The sequence below is a fragment of the Trichomonas vaginalis genome, chromosome V, assembly GCF_026262505.1.
Source record: "Trichomonas vaginalis G3 chromosome V, whole genome shotgun sequence".
Lineage (NCBI taxonomy): Eukaryota > Parabasalia > Trichomonadida > Trichomonadidae > Trichomonas > Trichomonas vaginalis.
Genome location: NC_067207.1, coordinates 2,869,430 through 2,893,174, shown reverse-complemented (window position 1 = coordinate 2,893,174; position 23,745 = coordinate 2,869,430). Strand labels below are relative to the sequence as shown.

The 23,745-nt window shown below is 35.5% G+C and overlaps 13 protein-coding genes and 3 pseudogenes across 16 annotated transcripts, besides 1 other annotated feature; 11 read left to right on the top strand and 5 right to left on the bottom strand.

Annotated features, from left to right (window-relative positions):
- Position 1: 1 nt before the first annotated feature.
- Positions 2 to 670, bottom strand: TVAGG3_0268810 (uncharacterized protein; the record flags this gene model as incomplete). Its single annotated transcript, XM_051228523.1, has 1 exon — positions 2 to 670. The coding sequence occupies one exon, from the start codon at positions 668 to 670 to the stop codon at positions 2 to 4; it is 669 nt and encodes a 222-aa protein (XP_051098253.1).
- Positions 671 to 988: 318 nt separating this feature from the next.
- Positions 989 to 21,239: a mobile genetic element.
- Positions 3,052 to 3,453, top strand: TVAGG3_0268800 (uncharacterized protein; the record flags this gene model as incomplete). Its single annotated transcript, XM_051228522.1, has 1 exon — positions 3,052 to 3,453. One exon carries the CDS (start codon positions 3,052 to 3,054, stop codon positions 3,451 to 3,453), a length of 402 nt encoding a protein of 133 aa, XP_051098252.1.
- On the top strand, positions 3,473 to 3,628 carry TVAGG3_0268790 (uncharacterized protein; the record flags this gene model as incomplete). The annotated part of the gene is made up of 1 exon (XM_051228521.1): positions 3,473 to 3,628. One exon carries the CDS (start codon positions 3,473 to 3,475, stop codon positions 3,626 to 3,628), a length of 156 nt encoding a protein of 51 aa, XP_051098251.1.
- On the top strand, positions 3,643 to 4,233 carry TVAGG3_0268780 (phage tail repeat-like family; the record flags this gene model as incomplete). Its single annotated transcript, XM_051228520.1, has 1 exon — positions 3,643 to 4,233. One exon carries the CDS (start codon positions 3,643 to 3,645, stop codon positions 4,231 to 4,233), a length of 591 nt encoding a protein of 196 aa, XP_051098250.1.
- TVAGG3_0268770 (His-Me finger endonucleases family) lies at positions 4,265 to 4,849 on the top strand (the record flags this gene model as incomplete). Its single annotated transcript, XM_051228519.1, has 1 exon — positions 4,265 to 4,849. The coding sequence occupies one exon, from the start codon at positions 4,265 to 4,267 to the stop codon at positions 4,847 to 4,849; it is 585 nt and encodes a 194-aa protein (XP_051098249.1).
- Positions 4,905 to 5,196, top strand: TVAGG3_0268760 (uncharacterized protein; the record flags this gene model as incomplete). The annotated part of the gene is made up of 1 exon (XM_051228518.1): positions 4,905 to 5,196. A coding segment is annotated over one exon (292 nt), but the record flags the coding sequence as incomplete, so codon positions are not given.
- TVAGG3_0268750 (uncharacterized protein) lies at positions 6,305 to 6,898 on the top strand (the record flags this gene model as incomplete). The annotated part of the gene is made up of 1 exon (XM_051228517.1): positions 6,305 to 6,898. A coding segment is annotated over one exon (594 nt), but the record flags the coding sequence as incomplete, so codon positions are not given.
- Positions 9,763 to 10,064, top strand: TVAGG3_0268740 (organellar and viral DNA polymerase type B; the record flags this gene model as incomplete). Its single annotated transcript, XM_001287213.1, has 1 exon — positions 9,763 to 10,064. A coding segment is annotated over one exon (302 nt), but the record flags the coding sequence as incomplete, so codon positions are not given.
- Positions 11,600 to 12,010, top strand: TVAGG3_0268730 (organellar and viral DNA polymerase type B; the record flags this gene model as incomplete). Its single annotated transcript, XM_051228516.1, has 1 exon — positions 11,600 to 12,010. The coding sequence occupies one exon, from the start codon at positions 11,600 to 11,602 to the stop codon at positions 12,008 to 12,010; it is 411 nt and encodes a 136-aa protein (XP_051098246.1).
- TVAGG3_0268720 (KilA, N-terminal/APSES-type HTH, DNA-binding family) lies at positions 12,099 to 12,902 on the top strand (the record flags this gene model as incomplete). Its single annotated transcript, XM_051228515.1, has 1 exon — positions 12,099 to 12,902. The coding sequence occupies one exon, from the start codon at positions 12,099 to 12,101 to the stop codon at positions 12,900 to 12,902; it is 804 nt and encodes a 267-aa protein (XP_051098245.1).
- TVAGG3_0268710 (uncharacterized protein) lies at positions 12,978 to 13,475 on the top strand (the record flags this gene model as incomplete). Its single annotated transcript, XM_051228514.1, has 1 exon — positions 12,978 to 13,475. A coding segment is annotated over one exon (498 nt), but the record flags the coding sequence as incomplete, so codon positions are not given.
- On the bottom strand, positions 13,496 to 14,191 carry TVAGG3_0268700 (protein of unknown function, DUF4106 family; the record flags this gene model as incomplete). Its single annotated transcript, XM_051228513.1, has 1 exon — positions 13,496 to 14,191. One exon carries the CDS (start codon positions 14,189 to 14,191, stop codon positions 13,496 to 13,498), a length of 696 nt encoding a protein of 231 aa, XP_051098243.1.
- TVAGG3_0268690 lies at positions 14,519 to 14,864 on the top strand (annotated as a pseudogene). The gene has a single exon. A coding segment is annotated over exon 1 (346 nt).
- On the bottom strand, positions 14,881 to 15,299 carry TVAGG3_0268680 (annotated as a pseudogene). The gene has a single exon. A coding segment is annotated over exon 1 (419 nt).
- A 280-nt stretch (positions 21,240 to 21,519) lies between the features above and the next one.
- Positions 21,520 to 22,514, bottom strand: TVAGG3_0268660 (annotated as a pseudogene). The gene has a single exon. A coding segment is annotated over exon 1 (995 nt).
- Positions 22,515 to 22,586: 72 nt separating this feature from the next.
- TVAGG3_0268650 (protein of unknown function, DUF4106 family) lies at positions 22,587 to 23,285 on the bottom strand (the record flags this gene model as incomplete). Its single annotated transcript, XM_051228512.1, has 1 exon — positions 22,587 to 23,285. A coding segment is annotated over one exon (699 nt), but the record flags the coding sequence as incomplete, so codon positions are not given.
- Positions 23,286 to 23,745: the final 460 nt, after the last annotated feature.

Here is a 23,745-nt window from a genome sequence, read left to right as displayed (position 1 = left end):
ATTATATTTTTACCGTTCGATAGTAGTTGTATATGAAACTAAGTTCTAAGTAAAACGCATGGTATAATGGAACTATTCTCTTTCTTCCATCTGTTGTAAACCATACTTGAAAGTCTGAAATACTTCCACTTGGTGGTTCATATAGCTTTGTAGGTTTTTCGTAAAAGTCATTTGCCAAGCATAAAAAAGAGTTTTGTGCACCAGAAAATGAAGCATGAACTATAATAGCATCTGAGTCGAAAACATTTTCATATGTTCCATTAGGGTTTTCGACTTCATAAAAGTCCGGGTGTACTGGATATTCTGCAGGCTGATTTAACATCCTCAAAAACCTATACCATGCCAAGTTGTTATATTTTGTAGAAATATAAACGTTTTCTCCAAGGTCTTCTATTCTATTGATTTTAACAGTTGCATTTTTCCTGTCATATATAATATCGAGATGGTACTCTCCTTCGTCAATGTTATACTGCTTTGCATATTCGAGATAGATATCGTTTATTTTTTCTTGAAAAGCTTGAAGAGTTGTTTCTAAGTTTACAAGCAAATTCACTTGTAAAAGTTTTCCCTGTTCAAATTTCTCATACGTACGTTTTTCTTTGTTATAGTATCGAACTACAAAACCGACCGTAAATGGGAAACCATGTATGGCTTCTGAAATGAACTTCATTCTACGAAAGCCAACAGCTTTTGTGACGGATGGGTCTCTTAACCATCTCAATGGGTAGTCAAAACGATAGCCTTCATGCTTTACGGTCTCTGTCTCAAACTTTTGACCGACATTCGTAAAAAGTTCATCTAATGGTTTAGTTGTAGCAACTCTAGAAGTTTCCTTTTCTATTGGAAGCATTTTTTATCTAGAATAAAAATGTCAAATGAAACAGCGTCTATGAGAGAAATACAACACAACCGACAACTCATTATACAAGCTCTAAATAAGAACACAACAAACTTTTCAAACTATTCTAAGATATCTGAGTCATTGAAAGAAGGAAACTTAAAACTGACGATAAACCCAATGACAGATGAGTTTCTGTTTCAAGACAACAAGAACCATACTGTTTGTATAAATCCAACAAAACGAACTTTAAACGAGAAACCTATAGATGAACTTCTTTTGAAAGCAGATGTTGACAACAAAGCTGACAAAGAGTATGTGGCTAGTGAGTTAGAGAAGAAAGCAGATAAAACATATGTGGCTAGTGAGTTAGAGAAGAAAGCAGATAAAACATATGTGGCTAGTGAGTTAGAGACAAAAGCAGATAAAACATATGTGGCTAGTGAGTTAGAGACAAAAGCAGATAAAACATATGTGGCTAGTGAGTTAGAGAAGAAAGCAGATAAAACATATGTGGCTAGTGAGTTAGAGAAGAAAGCAGACAAGAACCATACACATACAAGTTTTACAACTGTTGCTATAGAAAATATTGAAGGAACGGTTGAAGAAACTGGTGGGGATGTATTAGATTGGAAACCTCCTAACTTTCCAGAAGGTTTAACATCGGATAAAAACATAACAACGATGAGATACATTAGATGTAGAGATGTCTATGTCATGGAGGATGAAAACAATGTTAAATTCACTGCTCAAGATTTATATGACAAGAAAGCTGACAAAACAGAGCTTCAAACATTAAAGACAGAAATACTTCAAACCATTTACCCGGTTGGTTCTATTTATACGTCAATGAACTCTACCAGACCAGAAGTAGTACTTGGTTTTGGAACTTGGACTCAAATAGTCGACAGGTTTTTGTATTGTGCAAACTCTTCAAAGGAAACAGGTGGAAGTAAAACGATTTCAGGTGAAAACTTACCTGCACATAGTCACTACATAGATTTAAGTACATCTCAAGCAGGTTGGCATAAGCATAGATATTGGGATTGGTCAGCAATGACAAAAGGTAAAGGATATGATGTTAAAGACAACGTTAAGTTTGCTATAGATTGTTACTGGAGTAACACTGAGGGAGGAGGAAACCATACACATCGCGTTTCAGGGTATACGCAAACAACGGGACAAAGTAAAGACTACATGCCACCTTACATGACAGTTTACGCATGGTATAGAAATGCTTAGTCGTCATGTTCCACTTCTTTAGCATATTCGTCAGGAGTTGTCTTATATTTGTTAGGAACTGTCTTTGAAAGTATACCACCTTGAACCTTAACAAGTTTGAAACGAGGTCTGACAATAGTCGTTTTATCTTCTGCTTGCAGTCTGTACATTTTGCCATGTTTGCCTAAAACTTCATAATATTCTCTTGTATACTTTCTTCTATTTTTACGAACACGAATGTGAGTACCTGTCGAGTTCCCATTGTTGTCATAGTCAATAGTATTTTCATATGGGTCGCGTTTAGGTATTTCTATTTTTACTTTATCTCCTTTCTGAAGTTTGAAGCCCGGCATTCTTTCTTGTTTGTCTCTTTTGACTAAACTATTAAATATATAGTCTTTCTCTAAGTCAGGGTTGTTTTTCATTTCTTCGGGGGAATGGTTTCCCAAACCTTTTTGTTTACGGCTATTGTAAATATTTAAAACTTGTCTCATCTTTGCCATGGAGAAATGTCTGTACTTGTCGTCATATGACATTTCATCTACCTCACCACCTTGTGGTTGGTTTAAGTCTCTTAACATTTTTATACAACTGTCAATGACACCAAGAGCAGAATGGTTTTGGTCGACAATGAAATATTGGTTTACATTTTTTGAACGCAGATAGTTTTTAATATCGTCTGATTTGAAAGAACTTTCATAGTCAGATGTCAGTTTTGTTGGATGGTATTTGTCAACGAATATTGTCAAAGCAGTTTTCACATCTAAAATATTTTTGGACCATAATGGTATGGCTTCACAGTATCTTGTGTTCTGACCGACAAATATTAGCCAGTATGGTGGTCCATCTGTTCTATACCTCGGAATGTTTTCCAAGATATCCATAAACCAAGCATTTGGTGTTGAACTAAAGATTTTTACCATGAGTGCTTTCTTTGTCGCTTTAGAAACATAGGGTCCTTGTTTGGATTCGTCATTTTTATCCTATAAGAAATGGGTTTATTTGGCGCGTTAGCAGGAGTCGCATCTAGATTTTTACCCGCAGTGGGAACAATAGCCAGAGGTGTATTTGGAGTTGGAAGGAAGATTTTGAGTACATTAGGTATACTTAAAGAGAAAGCACAACCTATTATACAAACTGTACAGAAAGGTTGGGATGTAGCACGAGATGCAGCAAATCTTATTCCAAATCCTGAAACAAGAGGAAAAGTTCAAGGATGGATGGACAATGTAGGAAGACAAGCAGGAAACTACTATAACAAAGCAAATGACTACTATAACCAAGCAGGGCACTATATGGACCAAGGTGAAAGATTCTTTAACAGAGGATATAACCATGCACAACAGTGGGTAAACAACAACCAACCTCAACCGCCTCAAACGTGGGGAATGTAAAGTTTTTTACTGAGATGAAATGAACAATACAGCATTGAGACAAATGGGCTCGAGATGGATTTGTCGGCTTCCAGCAGTTACACCACCACGTGTTTGTCAAGTTCTTCCTATACCTCAGGAAGTTTTAGACCGACTTAAAAAACCTCAACAACCAGTTGAAAACAAACCAAACTAAAATTTTTTACTGAGATGAAAATGACCGAAGAAGTTGAAACCGTGGATCTCACCCCACAAACAAAAAGTTCAGAACCATTGTCAAAACCTGTCAAAGAACTTACAGATGAAGAGAAAAATTCAATAATAGAAAGTGCCAGGTCTGGAAATACAAACCCCAACTACAAAGTCACTTTTCATAAAAATGGAACGGCTAGTATCTCAAAAAAGAAACAGACTCTCACAAATAAAATATTGAAGTCTGTGGGAGCTTTCGAGACAACAGATGGGAAAGTATACTTCACTGACCAACAGTTCATTATAGAACATCTCATTGACTTAGAGTCGAAATATTCTAAACTTTACAACAAACACAAAAAGTTGAAAGGAAAACAAAAACAAATGGCATATGATATTTATGAAGATGTTAACGACACAACTGTTCCTGCAAGTGAGGTAAAGTCAGCAGAACCGAAAAGTGACGAAAAACCGATAGAAGAAGAAAAACCAAAAACTGAAGATAAACCAAAACCAAAGTTTAGTTTGGAAACTAAACCAAGTCAACCTTCATTAGCTGGTATGGGTTGGCGTCAAAGACTTATGGTAGCAGGTGGTTATGTTAAGTAAAGGAAAAATATATTTTTTTATTTTATTTGAAATGTACGCTGAGTTTGTTGGAGAAAACCGTTGGGAAACTTGTTTGTTAGATGAGAAATATGAAATTCACTGTTGTGAGTCATTTGAAATAAGGAAGAAAGAGACAAAAAGAGTTTTAAGCGAATGTGAGCGAAATGACGGATATGCTATGATGAGGATGAGTGGAAAACGCTATCTTAAACATGTCGTCATTGCAACTCATTTTATACCGAACCCTAACAATTTACCTTTTGTAGACCATATAAACCGTATAAGAAACGACAATAGACTTGAAAACTTGCGTTGGGTCACTTGTTCTGAAAACAGTAAGAACAAAAGCAAATTTGGAGATATTGTATTCGAATTTGTCGACGAACTAGAAGATGAAACAATTGAAATTACAGACTATGGTAAGCATACGTTTGAGTTTTACTACTATAGCGAAGAACAAGACTCTTTCTACTTTTATACCGGCGTAAACTATAGGAAATTACGAGTATATTTTACTAAGGAAGGCTATGCTTATGTAAACGCTAGAGATACAGATGGAAAAAACGTTAAAATACTTCTTAACAAATTCAAGAAGCTATATGGCATACCATTTTAAAACGTTTTTAAAACAGTATATATTTTTTATTTTTATAAAAATGCCCCTACATAGAATGGATAGAAAGTCTGCTAGAATAAAAGCAGAGTTGCAAAGATATGGTTGGAGAGTTTCGAAGAATTTTAAATATAGGAAGGGAAGACCCATAAAAGTCTATGACAAATTGTCTGGTCTTCGCTACGAAATGGACTTAGAAACAGCACGCGCAAACTATCCAAACAGATTAGAGAGGTTAGAAGAAGAACGTCTTATGGACATACCTTTCGATGTTAGTGAGCCTCAAGTTGAAGGACACGACGGCTTTGCCAGATTCTACTGGAAACATGACGAACAATTCCATCCTTTGAGAAGGAAAAAAGGTAGTGCAGAGGATGGTCATGCTCCCATGGAAAGAACAAGATATGCATATGAAAAGTATCGTGAAGTTCGTAGTAAAATTACATCTGGTCGAACCTTTACAGTAAACTTTGACGAAGGAAAGAACAAAGAAGGCTTCATGGGTGTACTTGCTGCCATACAAGACGGAAATAAGAAAGGATACAATCTCAGACTAACCGTAACAGATTTAGATGGCCATGTTTACTATGCACATGGCAATGTCACAACAGCCGCACAACTTCTTGACGCTTTCAAGACTACAAAGAGAGAACAAATGTTTGACTCCGACTCAGATATTTTGAATGCGATTGAAGGAATTGCAAGCGTGAAGTTCGAATGGTACCAACCTAACCCTCAAGCAGTCAGACAATATGCTTGTTAGATGAGAAATATGAAATGGCATACCATTTAAAACAAAATATTTTTTAAAAAAAACATTTTTTTATTTTATTTGAAATGTACGCTGAGTTTGTTGGAGAAGACCGTTGGGAAACTTGTTTGTTAGATGAAGAGTATGAAATTCACTGTTCTGAGCCTTTTGAAATAAGGAAGAAAGAAACCAAGAGAATTATACATGAATATAACAGAGGAACAGGTTATATTTGTGTAACATTAAACCTCAAAAAGTACCAAAAACATGTCGTCATTGCAACTCATTTTATACCGAACCCTAACAATTTACCGTGTGTGGACCATATAAACCATATAAGAAACGACAATAGACTTGAAAACTTGCGTTGGGTCACTCGTTCTGAAAACAATAAGAACATAAGCAAATTTGGAGATATTGTATTCGAATTTGTCGACGAACTAGAAGATGAAACAATTGAAATTAGAGACTATGGTAAGCATACGTTTGAGTTTTACTACTATAGCGAAGAACAAGACTCATTCTACTTTTATACCGGCGTAAACTATAGGAAATTACAAGTATATTTTACTAAGGCAGGCTATGCTTATGTAAACACTAGAGATACAGATGGAAAATACGTTCGAATACGTCTTAACAAATTCAAGAAGCTATATGGCATACCATTTTAAAACATTTTTAAAACAGTATATTTTTACATATATGAAATGCTTCAGGTTGAAAAACAAAGAACAAAAGTAGCAGATACAAAACCGTTAGACTATATCTTCACAAATGCTGGTAGGAATATTTCAGATGAAGATATTTCATCCGGGGCTTACAGGTTTGACTATCCAGTTCGTTGGCTTCAAAGTCCTTCAGATGCAAAGGCAATAGGATTTAGAAGAGTTTTGTTTTCAAATAGAACGAATGCCTTCATGTTCGCAGTATATTTTCATGGTCAGTATAAAGGTTCTGATGGTCTAATAGAAAAATTTGACGAAATGAAAATCTTTACAATTCGTTCAGACGAAAGTCTTGAAAAAACTCTAAATGACTTTCAAACTCAAATGAACAAATACTACTGGGAATTTCAAGAAAAATACCACTCTTTACTAAATGGAACATACTATCTGAAACTAGAATATAACAAGATGAACTCCACAGTTTCATTTCAAAAGATTGAAATTAACCCTCCAAGAGATACAGAGTTTTTATATTGGGGAGTAGACAAGCGTTCTTGGGCACAATTTCTTCGGTTACTAAACCAGAACGAACCATTACCACCAGATGGTCCATTTAATTTTATACTTCCACCAGCAGATTTGACAGTTTATAGAAACGTGTTTGACCCTCAAAATGTCATGTGTCATGCAAGTTTCAGTTCAAGCAACAACAGTTTTCTTTGTATCGGTAAGGACTTTTATGACTTTGCTTCTAAATTCTACGAACCACCTAGTAACAGTTTCTCTGACTTTCAAGTTTGGTTCACAACAAACGGTGTGCAGCATATTATTCCATTGTACTATGACTTTTATCTCGAATTGTCTTTCATATACAACTACGGAAAAGTGCTGAAAAAGTATTGAAAAATGAGTTTTGGTTAGATGTTTTTTTAGGTGTGCCTATGTGCCTATGTGCCTCGGTCAAATGAACTTCTCTTAAAATTACTGACAACATGACATTTTGACAACATCGTAGAAAACACGCAAAACTCTTGAATTTTGTATAAAAAAAGCAACCCGCTGTTTTCCGCGGGTTGGTATATTCTTCACAAAATGCTTGTTTTGAGGTCGAGCCATTTTTGGCCCCACCGTATTTTTCAACCAAAACTCTTGAATTCGCAAAAATATATTTTAGGTGGAACCAGGTCACCAGGTCACCAGGTCACCAGGTCAAATGAACTTCTCTGAAAAAATGAGACAACAAGACATTTTGACAACATCGTAGAAAACACACAAAACTCTTGAATTTTGTGCTGAATTCGGCAAAAATATATTTTAGGTAGATTTTTTTAGGTGTGCCTATGTGCCTATGTGCCTCGGTCAAATGAACTTCTCTTAAATTACTGACAACACGACATTTTGACAACAGTCCAGGAAATAAACTTCTTCTTCGTATATGTTTTGAAGAACTGAAGTGTGCCTATGTGCCCATGTGTGCCTATGTGCCTATGTGCCTCGGTCAAATGAACTTCTCTTAAAATTACTGACAACATGACATTTTGACAACATCGTAGAAAACACGCAAAACTCTTGAATTTTGTATAAAAAAAGCAACCCGCTGTTTTCCGCGGGTTGGTATATTCTTCACAAAATGCTTGTTTTGAGGTCGAGCCATTTTTGGCCCCACCGTATTTTTCAACCAAAACTCTTGAATTCGGCAAAAATATATTTTAGGTGGAACCAGGTCACCAGGTCACCAGGTCACCAGGTCAAATGAACTTCTCTGAAAAAATGAGACAACAAGACATTTTGACAACATCGTAGAAAACACACAAAACTCTTGAATTTGTGCTGAATTCGGCAAAAATATATTTTAGGGTAGATGTTTTTTTAGGTGTGCCTATGTGCCTATGTGCCTCGGTCAAATGAACTTCTCTTAAAATTACTGACAACACGACATTTTGACAACAGTCCAGGAAATAAACTTCTTCTTCGTATATGTTTTGAAGAACTGAAGTGTGCCTATGTGCCCATGTGTGCCTATGTGCCTATGTGCCTCGGTCAAATGAACTTCTCTTAAAATTACTGACAACATGACATTTTGACAACATCGTAGAAAACACGCAAAACTCTTGAATTTTGTATAAAAAAAGCAACCGCTGTTTTCCGCGGGTTGGTATATTCTTCACAAAATGCTTGTTTTGAGGTCGAGCCATTTTTGGCCCCACCGTATTTTTCAACCAAAACTCTTGAATTCGGCAAAAATATATTTTAGGTGGAACCAGGTCACCAGGTCACCAGGTCACCAGGTCAAATGAACTTCTCTGAAAAAATGAGACAACAAGACATTTTGACAACATCGTAGAAAACACACAAAACTCTTGAATTTTGTGCTGAATTCGGCAAAAATATATTTTAGGGTAGATGTTTTTTTAGGTGTGCCTATGTGCCTATGTGCCTCGGTCAAATGAACTTCTCTTAAAATTACTGACAACACGACATTTTGACAACAGTCCAGGAAATAAACTTCTTCTTCGTATATTTTTGAAGAACTGAAGTGTGCCTATGTGCCCATGTGTGCCTATGTGCCTATGTGCCTCGGTCAAATGAACTTCTCTTAAAATTACTGACAACATGACATTTTGACAACATCGTAGAAAACACGCAAAACTCTTGAATTTTGTATAAAAAAAGCAACCCGCTGTTTTCCGCGGGTTGGTATATTCTTCACAAAATGCTTGTTTTGAGGTCGAGCCATTTTTGGCCCCACCGTATTTTTCAACCAAAACTCTTGAATTCGGCAAAAATATATTTTAGGTGGAACCAGGTCACCAGGTCACCAGGTCACCAGGTCAAATGAACTTCTCTGAAAAAATGAGACAACAAGACATTTTGACAACATCGTAGAAAACACACAAAACTCTTGAATTTTGTGCTGAATTCGGCAAAAATATATTTTAGGGTAGATGTTTTTTTAGGTGTGCCTATGTGCCTATGTGCCTCGGTCAAATGAACTTCTCTTAAAATTACTGACAACACGACATTTTGACAACAGTCCAGGAAATAAACTTCTTCTTCGTATATGTTTTGAAGAACTGAAGTGTGCCTATGTGCCCATGTGTGCCTATGTGCCTATGTGCCTCGGTCAAATGAACTTCTCTTAAAATTACTGACAACATGACATTTTGACAACATCGTAGAAAACACGCAAAACTCTTGAATTTTGTATAAAAAAAGCAACCGCTGTTTTCCGCGGGTTGGTATATTCTTCACAAAATGCTTGTTTTGAGGTCGAACCACTTTTGACAACATCGTAGAAAACACGCAAAACTCTTGAATTTTGTATAAAAAAAGCAACCCGCTGTTTTCCGCGGGTTGGTATATTCTTCACAAAATGCTTGTTTTGAGGTCGAGCCATTTTTGGCTCCACCGTAGAAAACACACAAAACTCTTGAATTTTGTGCTGAAATAAAATAAAGGTAGTTTTTTTAAAAAATATTTTTTATTTTTATTGTAAGAACATGTTAGCAACAACAGCAACAAACTCTTTAGTCATGAACCCAACATCTATGTTAGTAGAGATGAAAAGCTTCATTCCTTCTTCATATACTTTCGAAACAACAATCCAGAAGATAAAGCAAGAACTTCTCCAAGGAGATTTAGACTGTAGTGCGAAAGATGAAACAAATGAACAATATCTTTATGAAATGCAGGATATTATTGACCATCTACCTAAACTTCCTGAAATACAACAACAAAAGCTCACTATTCCTGAATTCGATGAAATAGAAGTCAAAGCAACTGACTCAGTAGAAATAAAGAAGTTCATACGTAATGTAAACTATGAGTTTCTTGGATTTCATTGCAACCACAAAGACTGCGACATGGTATATTTCATGGACATATATAAATCTGAGGAGTTTAAGACCTACGACAACTTTGTTTCGTTAGTTGCTGAGTGTGTCTTGCAGATAAGAGGTGAGGATAGAAGAGGTAAAGTATGGAACGGACAAATAAAACCAGCAGCCTTTGAGTTAAAGAAAACCATTTACGCCTTGGTCATACTTGCAGGTAAGGTTTCAGAATATAACGCAAAAATGAACCCACAATGTTCAAAATGTAAAGCAGCAACAAGGAAATATAACTACTCCGTCAAAGAGATAGAACGTATGAGAAAAGACTATGCTGACTTAAAGAAAGAAGCAGAGAAACCAGTAGAGGATAAAATGGACATGTTGACATTTCTGAACAAAAACTATCCAACAGCTGACGATTTCCTTCTTTCAGATGTCAAGAAGAAATATAAAGAAACATTCGGCATTGTTAAAACTTTTGATGTACTGACAGAGGAAATCGAAGCCACAAAACTGTTTAGAATTTCAAATATACATCGTACATACCATGTAAAACGCTTGTGAAACTTTATGGTAGAAATATATTTTTGTCTGATTTACGCTCATTGACGATGAAATACAACAACAAAACATATACGATGAAATCTATTTCCTGTGTTGTTGTCAAAATGTCTTGTTGTCACCATTTTCAAAAAGATGTTAGTTGACCGAGGCACATGGGCACACTTCAGTTCTTCAAAACATTGACGATGAAATACAACAACAAAACATATACGAAGAAATCTATTTCCTGTGTTGTTGTCAAAATGTCGTGTTGTCAGTAATTTTAAGAGAAGTTCATTTGACCTGGTGACCTGGTGACCTGGTTCCACCTAAAAATGACGTTTACCATATACTACGCTTATGAAAATCGTGAAATTTTTACGAAGTGAACTTTAACACTTCGTCAAAAAAATAGCGTTTACCATATACTACGCTTATGAAAATCGTGAAATTTTTACGAAGTGAACTTTAACACTTCGTCAAAAAAATAGCGTTTACCATATACTACGCTTATGAAAATCGTGAAATTTTTACGAAGTGAACTTTAACACTTCGTCAAAAAAATAGCGTTTACCATATACTACGCTCATGAAAATCGTGAAAAATTGCGAGTAGGTGAAAAACCCTGGTCGCCAAAACTCTATGAAAATCGTAAAAAAACTCTATGAAATCATATCTTTTATACAAGATAGAAAAAATAAAATTAACGCTAGTTTTTTTAAAATATTTTTTTTTATTTTGTATGTAAGAACAGGAAATGACAAACATTGAGTTTGAAACAGTTAAAAAGATAGACAATGAGACCAAAGTGGTTAGAATTGGTGATTTAAACGTAAGATACTCAAAGAAATACAACAAATATTCTTTGTCAGACATTTTAACACTATCTGAAAAGAAAACATCCCACAACTGGGTTAGAAATGCTTCTACTCAGAAAATTTTGACAAAAAATCCTGAGCTTATGATATCGGTAAGATTCTATGGAACAAGAACATATCTTATAGACAAAAGTCTTATACCACTAGTTTTGTTCTGGATTGACCCAGTTGTTGGATATAATTTCATAACATATGGTTCATTCGATACGGAACGTTGCAGTGAAGGCTTACTTTACATCGTTCAGAAACCGAAGGACTTCAATACAAAGAGATATAAGATAGGAAGAACATTTAATATAACTCAAAGATATGACTCTACAGTCAATAGAGTTAAGGTTGCGTTTGTTAACGATATGAGAGCTGCAGAAACAGAACTACTTGAAAAGTTTGAGAAAATGTATGGTGCTCCCATGAAAGGTAAAGAAACGTTTGAAGTAGATGAGATAGCTAAAGCTATAAAATTATTTGACGAAGTTGCTGAAAAATACATGTAAAGCGTTTATTTTTGGTCTTTTATACAAGATAGAAAATAACGCTAATTTTTTATAAAATATTTTTTTTATTTTGTATGTAAAGACAGATATGTCAACATCAGAGAACACAACAACTGCTATCGTTCATGAAGCCATAAGTGAAGAATATGAGTGGGTTCAGTATAACAAACAGTTACGTCTCATTCGTTCGGTCAAAGATGACATGTACCAAATGCAAAGTATTTTGACAGCATGTTTTGCTCCAGATACTAAGCTTCCTAAAGACTGGTTTAGGAACCAAAGCACTATTGAACTATTGAGTGAAATTTCTCTAGACCGAGAATTCTCGGCCTTGCATAAAACACATGAAAATCGTGAAAATTTGCCAAATGGTTTGAGAGGCTGGTATGTACATAGACTTCTTGTAAATGCTGTTGCAATGTGGGCTTCACCTCGCTATGCATGGTATATTTACAGACTTCTTGACGAAATTCATAGACAAGAACGTGAAGAGCTAGAGAACAAGCTTGAAGCAAAAGACAAAAACATACAGAAAAGAATACCACGTTCGGTACCAAAAGGTAAGGAAAAGAACTATAAGTATATGATTTATACTGAAGAGATGGAAAATGAAGAAGACAGAGATATGGTTATGTTGCATTTAGTCAGAAGAAACAACAAAAGCTTTTACGACCTTGCTAAGATTTACAAATCTGACAGAAATTGGTTCTATCGCGAAAACTTACCGATTTCAATGACACCGAATGAAGATGTTAAACAGATAGTTCAAGATACGTTACCTCAAACACACTATGATATGAAAGGTTGTACAATACTTACCTTCAAAGAAGATTTACCGCTACTGAAAGAAAAAATAACAGAGTATTTTGACAACTTCAAACAAGCAGAGTAGATGAACCATTTATTTTTCAAGCTTGACACCAAAGATGGCTCAGGTAGCTCAATGAGGTAAATTGTCTTGTCCGAGTCCTTCTGGCATTCCGAGTCCTTCTGGCATTCCGAGTCCTTCCTTCCGACAGGAAAAGTTTTTCTTTCCAACAGGAAAAGTTTTTCCTTCCAACAGGAAAAGTTTTTCCTTCCAACAGGAAAAGTTTTTCCTTCCAACAGGAAAAGTTTTTCCTTCCAACAGGAAAAGTCCTTCCTTCCAACAGGAAAAATTTTTCTTTCCAACAGGAAAAGTTTTTCTTTCCGACAGGAAAAATTTTTCCAGTTGTCCGTCCGTAAACCATTCAAATTTTCGAAAATTGAGAACTTTTTGGCCGACCTTCAGGAAAAGTTTTTCCTTCCAACAGGAAAAGTTTTTCCTTCCAACAGGAAAAGTTTTTCCTTCCAACAGGAAAAGTTCTTCCTTCCGACAGGAAGAACTCTTCCTTCCGACAGGACACAAACGAATGTCCGACGTACCACCAACCGAGTCCATTCCAAAGCCAGAAGAACCGAAAGCTGCAGAACCACAACAGACTAAGACTCAAACACTTACATTTTTTACGCTTGACTTTTTACAATTTGAACTTTGTTCGCGTAGATATGAATTCTGAAAGAAGTATGAGGGTCTTGTATGACTTTGTACCTCTCCCATAGTTCATGTCTGTCAAACTTACCTGCCATGGACTCTTTCATAAGTTCCATGAAATCGTCTTCGGACAATCCGGGGAAAAGTACAATGTCAGTAAGTATTCTCTTTACATCCTTACTTAAACTCTTTGCTGTCTGTACACAAATGACAACAGAGATGTTAAAGTGTCTGAGCTTCTTAAGAATTCGACACATGTCTTGTTCTCTATTCTTTAACAAAGGATGAGAGGCGAAATCATCTAAGATAAGAAGACATCTGTGAGGGTACGTTTTCCAATCGTAAGATTGCAATTTCTTCGAAATGTATTCTATCTCTTTCTGTTTGTTTCTGAAGTGTTTCTTCTCTAATATTCTCTGCATTTCCTCATTTGGGTCTTTAAACTTCGAATTTATATACTCATTTATAGCATTGTACTTCAAAACCCTTCTTTGGTACTTCTTTATCCAATCTAACAACTCAGAGTCTTTTATACATACTAGTTTTGACTTCTTTATAATATCTTTGAACGAATTGACGGTTTGGTCAAATTGACCAGAAGTACTACAAATGACTACTAACTCATAGAATGGGTTCTTCTCATCTAGTTCTTGTTGTTGTGCAGCCATTTTAAGATAAGTGAAAGTCTTACCCGACCCAGGTGGTGCAATTAGACCTGTTATACCATTCTGAGCAAATAAGAACTTGTCATGTATGGGTTTTATCTGAGCATTTTCCAACTTCCTCTTGTTCTTGTTTAAAACATTCTCAAATTTCTTGTCAATGTCAGCAAACTTTTTTTCTAACATATTTTTAGAAAAATTAAAACTTTTATCTTTTAGAAAATGTCTAGCGATTTCGCCATCTATATTCGAGACAAGCTTTTCGACAGCAAAACATCTGTAGACCATAAAATCTTACATAGTGTAAACAAGAAAGGTGAATTTGTTCTAAAGTTCTGTTTCTGGGAATATGACAAGAACCATAAAACATTAAGCAGAGCAGTCTTAAAATTTGTCAATGACAGACTTGTTGACAGAGATGACGCCTCTTGGAGAGATGAAGTCCAACAAAACTTCTTAGAATGCAAAGAAGACACATGCGCTGTTCTTGAAGATGAAATAGAAAACAGAATAGAAGAGCTATTAAAGGACAAGAACTTTTACAAAAATATGGTTCGGAGAAATTTGACATAACTCCACCAGAAAAGAAGAAGAGAGAAAAGAAAGAAAAGAAAGTAGAAGAAGAGAAGAAGAACCTGAACCAGAGCCAGTTCCACCGAAGAAGAAATTTGACATGTAAAAATAAAATTTTATTTTTAGAACATTTCTGGGTCAATGTCAATGTTCTCTTCCTCTTTAGGAGCAAACACCGGCTTAGACTCTAAAATCTTTTTACCCAATTTACCTTGAACTTCAACTATCTTAGACTCATAATATTCATAGTCGTCTGCTTTCTTTGGTTCATAAGGTATAACAAGTTTGTATGCTTTGCCTTCTTTAAGGTTTGAAAACCTTCTGTCAAAACTTTCTTTGACTGTTAACAAACCTTCTATGTCTAAGTCTTCAAATTTCGCACCATTTTTAGTCACAATAGCAAACTTAACGGTTCGATGTTCCAAACTTTGTCATATGTAGACTTTTCAAAATGGTAGAAGTAAACATTCAAATATGTGAATGGGTCTAGTTCTTCTTTAAGTCCTGACATGTACTTGTTTACTGAGATGAATTTCGTCATCTTTTCTATCGGATAAAAAAAATATATTTTTTTAAAATTTACTCAGAAAAATTTTTCTTTGTATATACACCATTCTGTACGTCTAAAAGACTTTTGACATTTGCCAAGAATGTTCGTTTAGACGCTGTCATATAACCATACTCTTGACAATACTGTTTATACGAATCGTACAATGACCTTTCATCTAAACACTCAAAGTCAGTTTCATCTATGAACAGTTCATATACACTCTTGTTTGCTTCTAACAATGTTTGTCTCTCTTCGGTATGTGGAATTTGTCTTGGATTGAACTTAGAAATATCTAATGTCATGAAATATGAGAACAAGTGGTTGTAAAAGTCAGATGTCAAAGTTTCTGCTAAGTCGTCAAAATATTCTGTATCTTGCATATGAGAATCTGACGTTCTGACAACTACATATCTTCTGTCAGAACTTTCTAACTTCATCGGAACAGCGTTGTTTGAAACCATGACGAAGTTTGCAACATTTTCACAAACTCTTTGGTCTTTATATTTTCTTTCAACAACTCCAACTTTGTCTGTTATAAGACTCTTCAAAGCATCTGAGTTCAAAACTTTTGTTGTATCTATACTTTGAAGTTCGTTACATACTATAAGTTTCATATTCTCTATTGAGAGTTAAATTTACCGCAGATGTTTTCTAAGTTTGTCATATTCGGATTCGAATAGCCCTCTAACAGTTTGCATAAATATCTGTAAAGAAAGTGTTCTTACCAGTTCCTTGTTTTCCAATTATGATGAGAGCAGTTTCATTTTTAGCACTTGGATGTTGTAAGATGTTTGCAAACCAACATAAGATATACTCATAGACTCTTTCGTTTCCATTGCATATAATTTCTTTGACATGGTCTAACCAAGCTTCTATAACATTTTCTTTCCATTCTACTTGTTCGTATTTATATCCAGTGAAGATAGAATAGAAGTTTGGAGAAGGTGTATAAAACTTTATACCACGAACTGAAAAATCTTCTAACTTTGACAATAAGATATCCCAAGCATCTAACATCTTCATACCAACTTGTACGACTTTTATTTTCTTAAGTTTCTGTCTACATTCTTGTTCTGAAACTATTGTTGCTCTTGGTTTGTTAAAGACAACATCCCATTCTTTCATGACATAACATTCTGGGGCAGAGTCGACATAAATGACTAAACGTTTCAAATTCTCGACTGCTTTGTTATAGTCTCTAAATGGACACATATTTCTGAAGGCTTGGAAGTCATAAAAATCTGAAACATCTATTCTGTACATTTTTATAAAAATAAAAAAAAATATTTTTTTTATTCTTGACTTTGTTTTGCATTTGTTCCATTGTTGTTGTTGTTCTTGAGCTATTTGTTGTTGAAGTTGTTCTTGTAGTACAATACTTTCACCAGTTGCATCTTCCAATTCGAAACTTTCTGCCGTCATTGACAAATACATAGGACATAAAAGTTTTACAGGAACAAAGTTTGCGTCAACTAAGGTTAAGTTTATGTTTGCTAAAGTGTTTGAGTTTACTAAAGCTGAAAACTCTGCATTCGAATGAACAATAGGCAAACCAGCAGAGAATGTGTTGTTTATACGCATGAGTATCTTTTGGTCATAGTAGTTTCTGTCGACATTCGAATAGCACTTTGAACCTAAGTTTGAAACAATATATAAAATAGGTGTACTTAAAGTCAATGGAACAGATAACCTTGTATGACACCTTTTCCTGTTATAGGAAACTGTTGGTAGTAAAAACCAGATATAAGTTTTGTATTATAGCTCATATCGTTTATACTAAACTCGGTCGGACATCCAAACATAATGAAACCTGCTCTAGTTGCAGCACATGTTACATCCGTCCTTAAAGTATTAAATAAGTCAACAAAACCTGTTGGTGGTATATCTGAGTAAGTATCTTCAAAGAAGTATTTTTTACCATTCACAACAACAAAGTCTTCTGGTGTCAAAAGAGCAAAACAGGCTTTAGTCGTCATTGTGTTTAAGGTTAGTTTACAATATCGTCCTTGAGGACTTTGTAAGTTTGTTGTTATAGAATTATATGACTCAGGGTTTTTAGTCGTAATAGTATAAACCACTATGTCTTCTGCCATTTATATATATTTAAAAGTTTTTCTGAAAGTGGAGAAGAACTTCATCTAAACTTTCACATGGCGTTTCTTGAAGTTCTCTGTCTAAGAAGTTCAAATATTTTGTAAAGACATAGAACTTTCCTTTGTCTACACGAACAAACAAAACAGGGTCTTTCATATCGTTCAAAAGTGTGTAAAGTCCTTTACATGAAATAAAGTCTATATTATTTTTCTTCAAACATCTTTCAAGAAGTTTTGACATTTTTACTTAGCAAATAAATTTTAATGAAATGTTGTGGTCGTCAAATATTTTTATGACGTCTGGGAAACTATATTTTAAGTTCAACGTTTCACCTCCTTTCATAACGTATATCTTGTCAATGATATTATATGAAACACCACAGCAAGCAATGTCGGGTTCTATTTCTTTGATGTTTATATCGTCTGCCTCTGTCAAAAGTTTCAATAGTTCTTTCAAAACTTCATGAGGTGCAATGACATATGAGTTCACTTTTACAGGGTTGTGTTCGACCAAGTTTAACATTATACCTAAAGCTTGACAAATCTTCTCCTGAGTTTTAAGTTTGTCTTTAAGTTGTTGGTAGTCGTTTCGAATATCTGCAACAGAACTTAACTCTCTGCTAACTTCAGGTATGTTGGTTGTTCTTTTACAGGAACTATTGTTATACCATCTTCGTCTTCGTATGGTTTCCCCACTTCAACATCTCTGTCTTTGACATTGACAACAACACTTTGACTGTTTGTTTGAGTTGGTGAATTTAACTTCACATCTGCCACCGCCATTAAACCTTTTGAAACACTTACGCTTCTATTTTTCGGAAATGACATTTTACTTCAAATAAAAAGATGGACGTATTTGAGTATCTCTTCGAATTGAAGCAGAACAAAGTTTACACACACAAACAATACAAATACATTGACAGAATAGTTCTTTACACAAACAATGGAAAATGTTATAGAATAGCAGTCTTTGCTGAACCAAAATATTTTCATAAAGCAAAGAAAGTTGGTATAACTGAAATGGTGAAAGTTCTTGAAGCAGACAAAAATATAACTTCAAAACTTACAGATATTTCTAAAGGAAAGTTTATAATACAATATTATGTCAAAACTGGCGTACTGTCAATATTTGACGGAGAGAAGTCAGTTCAAGAACAACTTACTGACCTGCTGCCAAAATCTGCTCGATGGAAGCTGTCGTTATACCAATCTGAGGAGCTCCAGCAGGTTTCATCGAACGAATCTTCAAAAGAGCATCTTCCGTGAAAAGTGCTATTGGTTTTGTAAACTTCTTTGCTCTCAGTTCATCTGGACCGTCTCTGTCACCAGTATATTGTATTTGAACTGTACCAACAGTTGAAATACCACCCATAAAGTCTTCTGAGTCAGCAAATGGAATGCCAAGCCAAAAGTTTGAACGGTCTCTATTTGTATATTGAGTTTTTTGACCTCCTGTATGGTCCATACTTTCACATATGGCATAATAGAACTTTGCATTTCAGGGTTAATGGTTGTTGTGAAGTTGTTGTTAAAGTTCATAGCATCTAATGTCAAGTTGTATGACCTCATATCCTCAACTGTAGAATATTCTTCTCTTGGATAATATTTGCCATCTATGTTTATATGATATTTAATACCGGGGTTGTAGAAACAAGAATAGTCATTTATAGTTCGTCTGAACAGTACAAACATAGTATCTGCATGTTTCATTGCAGTTGTTAAAGCAATATCTGTTCTTGCACCTGGGTCAGCACTTTGGTTTCCAACTTCACCTGCAAAGTCTTTGACAGATATTTGGTGTATAGGGAACATAAGTGGAACTGCAATATATTTGGCAGCTAAAGCATTTGAAATATCTGGGTCCAACATATAGACTGCAAGTCTGCTTTCTATTCTCTTGCATTCAAATTTTTCGCATGTGAACTTAACTGGGTCCCAAGCAGTTCCAGCAGCATTGAAATAATAGTTTACTTCAGTGTTGAGGTTTGAGAAACCAAAGTCTAAGTCTACCTTATCTTTGCAAAAGTCACAGAACTTGGCTCCACCAGTTCCAGCTACAGTAAGAGTGAATGGGTCTTGTGTTGGTGCAATGACTAAGTTATTTTTGCTTGGAGTAAGTTCAATAGAAATTTTTCCTGCCCAGTTTGGCAAGTATCTTAAAAACCTGAAGATGAGGAAAGATGACAAAGGAACTCTAAGTTTCAGTTTTACTTTAGTGGCAGCAGTTCCATCTGAACCAGAAAGGTTAACATAAACTCCTGGAACGTTAGGGTCAAGTCTTCTTATTTTCTCAATGGTTGCGTACTGGTCTGTTTGTTCTCTAGCTTGTGGTTGTACTGAGTTTCTCAAAGCGAACCATTCATAGTTTGCCCATGTTACTGTTTGAACTAAGTCAGAGTTAGAATATATCTTATATCCCATGAAAACTTCTGGAGCATATTGGTATCCGACATAGAAAATTCCATTGCAACCTTTCTTGTCAGACAACTTGGCAGAAGGTTTTATTTCAATGTCTTGTTCCACGTATAAGAATGAGTTGTCAATAGAAATTATATGAAACCTGTCGCAAGCAATATCTACTGTTGTTGAAGAACCTTCTCCAAACTCACCTACATTTCCATAAGAAACAGCAGTTGTATATTCGTAAGTTCCAGGAACTATTTCTGACCTTCTAATGGCATTGTCGCATTCGTTATACCATTCGGAAACATTTCCATTCATGGCATCCAAAACTGTTGGCGTTATATTCTGAGCGGCGTACATTTCATATGTGTAAAAATATAGAATAGTTGGATTTATGTGTCATAATAGAACCCACGTGGACCAAGCTTTACTTTCTTCCTGACTGAGTTTTTAACTCTTCTTTTTCCTTCATTGCCACTACTTTCACTAGATGAAGTTACTTCTTCACTACTTTCACTTTGTTCTACTCTTCTCTTCTTCTTGGTGTCGCTTTGGTAACTTGCCCTCTGCTTCAAGTTGTTGCATCTTTGCCTCATGTTCACCTAGTATGTTGTAAATTTCCCATGTCCTTTTTGCCTTTGGGCTCTGGTCGCCCATTCAGGTAACCTATATCCTAGAAAGATTTTGTCATAGTTTGTATTTGAGTCTTCGCGTATTGTTTGCATGACTCTTTCCTGAGTTTCCGGTTCAAGCTCTTCAAACAGAGCTTGTCCATATGGAATAAGCTCGTTTCCAAATATATGTTTTTGTAGCCATTCTGGTTTTCTTTCCATGTTACCAACTATATCTTTTGTGAATGGGAAAAGCTTTTACCCAAAGTTTCAGTCTTGCGTCATTTATTTCTGTAGTTTGTTTTATTTTGTCAAGGAACATGTTTTTCAATACTAACATTTCATTTGGGTACTGTCCATTTGAGTTTTCTTAAATATTCATCCCTTCTCAGTTCATTGTCTGCAAAGTAAGTTTTTATGACATTTTGTAAACTTTCGTTTGCAAGGTCATGTACAATAGGTTCTCTTCCTTCTCTCCCTAACTTTCTTTCTAAACTCTTCACCAAATATACACATCTCTATGTTCTGTGTGTTCTTTGAGATAAATGTTCTAGAACGTCAGGTGTTATATTTCCATCAGCCATGTTCATTTCATACTGGTCCAAAATATCTGCATGTTTCATATCTTTTCAATGGCATTAAAGCGCGCTTAAAATACAGCTATATCTGGTTCACCATTGACTTCCATTGCGTCTACAACTTCTTGGAATTGAGGTTGTAAGTTTATGAACACCTATCCGGGTTAGCTTTATGACCCCATCTCATTGTAGTTCCATAGTCTGCAGAAACAAAAAGTTAGGTTTGTTTCCATCTTGGTTAGGTTCTGAATGAACTTTAAACAATGTTTCATTTCTATATGTTTTGTTGAAATTTAACTTTTATTTTCACCGAGTTCATCCGAAGATTGAACGTTAAATGCTCGTAAGTAAAAAGGGTTGTTGTATTTGTGTACATTTTCTTTCAGTACTTCCATCTATGCTGAATATTTTCATCTTGGTGTTGGAGTCTTTTGTATGTCGGAAAACATTTTTCGTATTCTTCTACTATGTCAGCCGAATTTTTCTTAGACTCTTGGAAGATTCCATATTCTCCGCATACATTCGTTGAGGGTCAAGATTTTTCGGCTGTTCCAAATTTCATCTAGTTCTGTGAAGTTAGTTTCCAAAGGAGGACTTGTTCGTTTCCTTCAGGCTCTTCTAGCTGTTGTTGCTGAACTATTTCTTCCATGTCTGGTTGTATCTGAACTTCTTCCTGTGGAGTTTCTTGTACCTCATCTGCTGGCATTTCATATATTCCGAGACCGTTTTTAACAAGTTCCCTATCTAAGTCATCCGGACTCATAAACCTTTCTTCTTTCGTTCCGTCTCTATTTTTTACGCGTTTCATGAAGAGAGTTGAATTGTCATTTACTCTGACACACAATATCTCGGAGTAAATTCAGTCATGTCATTTGGATGATATGCTATTAAATCATATCCCTTAGCGAGCTTGTATTTTCCAGGTTTGAAATTATATCCCATTTGGTGCTGAGCCATAAAGCTAAATAGGTTCGGGTCAGTATTTCCTTCCTTGAACTTTCTAATAGCTTCTTTATATCTGTCACTAAAGTCAAGAGTATCTGGGTAACCATAGTCTTCTTTAAGCATTTTTAAGAAATCTTGGTTTCCTTGTTCTGTTTGTGGTTGCTGTGCTGGTTGTTGTTGTGCTGGTTGTGGAGGTGGTTGTTGTGTTGGTTGTGGAGGTGGTTGCTGTGCTGGTTGTTGTTGTGTTGGTTGTTGTTGTTGTGCTGGTTGTTGTTGTTGTGTTGGTTTTGGTGCATGCCTGTGTCTGTGTCCATGTGACGATGTAAATGTTTTAGGTAGTCCTGGTGCAGGTGCTTCTCTTGGAGGGTTTGGTGGTATATAAATTCCACCAGCTGGCACATATGTTCCATCTGCAGCATAATGTCCTACTTGACTTTTCGTTTTTAAGAAAGCATTTACTAGGTCTGTTTTGGTCTGTTGTAACTCTTTTTCTTGACTTTCCACAACAGTTGCTCTAACGGCGTCATAGGCACTTTGAACTGCCTGTCTCGTTGCTGCATCTGTTATTTTCGTCATATTTTGTGCTACTTCTTTTAACTCTTTGTCGAAACCTTCAGACTTCAGTTTCTTTCCAGATGAGAAGTCGTTCACTAGTTTCACCTTACTATGAAGAGCTTCGAAGGCGTTCTTAAAGTCAGCATTTGTTAAAGCTTCATTTGAACTGTCTTCATCCGCTTGTATTTTTGTCCTTATTGACCCTATAAGCTGGGCTGCTTTAGCGTTGGCTTGGGCATCTAACCAGTCATTGTTAGCTTTTATATATTCTGCGCTTTTCATTGCCTTTTGCATGGCTGCGTCGTTATTTTTACTTTCTTGTGCTAAGTTTTCATACTGTACGGTTTGGTTTTGCAACTGTAAAAGTTTTTCTGCCTTTACATTTGCTTCAACTTCTTTTTTATACTCATCGCTATCCATATATGTCTTCAGGGCTTTTTGTTTTATCTCTTCATCTTTCAGTACTTTATATTGAGTAGTATGGTTTTTCAAATTTACAACATCTTGTTCCATTTTTGCTACTTCTGCTGCTTTTTCTGACACTTTTTTCGCATATTCCTCTGTACTTAGTTCTTTCAGTTGTTCTTCTTTCTTCTTTTTCTCTACGTTTAACTCATTGAGTTTCTTTGTGTGTCTGTCATATTCTAGTTTCTTTTCGTTTTCACCTATTTGCTTCTGTATGTCTATGTTTGACTTTTTGACATCTGCTATTTGATTTTTGAGTGAACTCAAATTCATTTGACTTTGAGGGTTATAGGCTGTTCCGTCTGCGGCTCCACCATAGCCTACCATTTTCGCTAAAAGTGCCGCTCTTAAACCTCCACTCTGTGCACCAAAAACTCGGTTTAAGAGCATAGGATTGTTTGACATTTGTTGCAACATAGTGGGGTCATTCAGCATTTGTTGTTGCAACTGTTGTTGTGGTGTTAGTCTTACTATTGGATGTTTCAATGCTCTCTTCCTCTTACGTATATTCTTACGTATCTTACGTGGCATTTTAAGTGAAGTAAAAAAGAGGCTTTTGACAGATGTTTATATGACACTTTCTCCGGTTTATAGGACCTCTCTCATATTCTATCTTATCGTATCTAAACTCATAGTCATGTATGTCCTCTAACCATCTCATAACGGTTTCCAAACCACTTTTATCGGATGTAAAGTAAAAACATGGATGGTTATGTAAAACGTCTAAAGTTTCTAAAGAGTCTCTCAAAGTATACTTCCTTGGAACGCCCGTAACTTTACTGTAGCG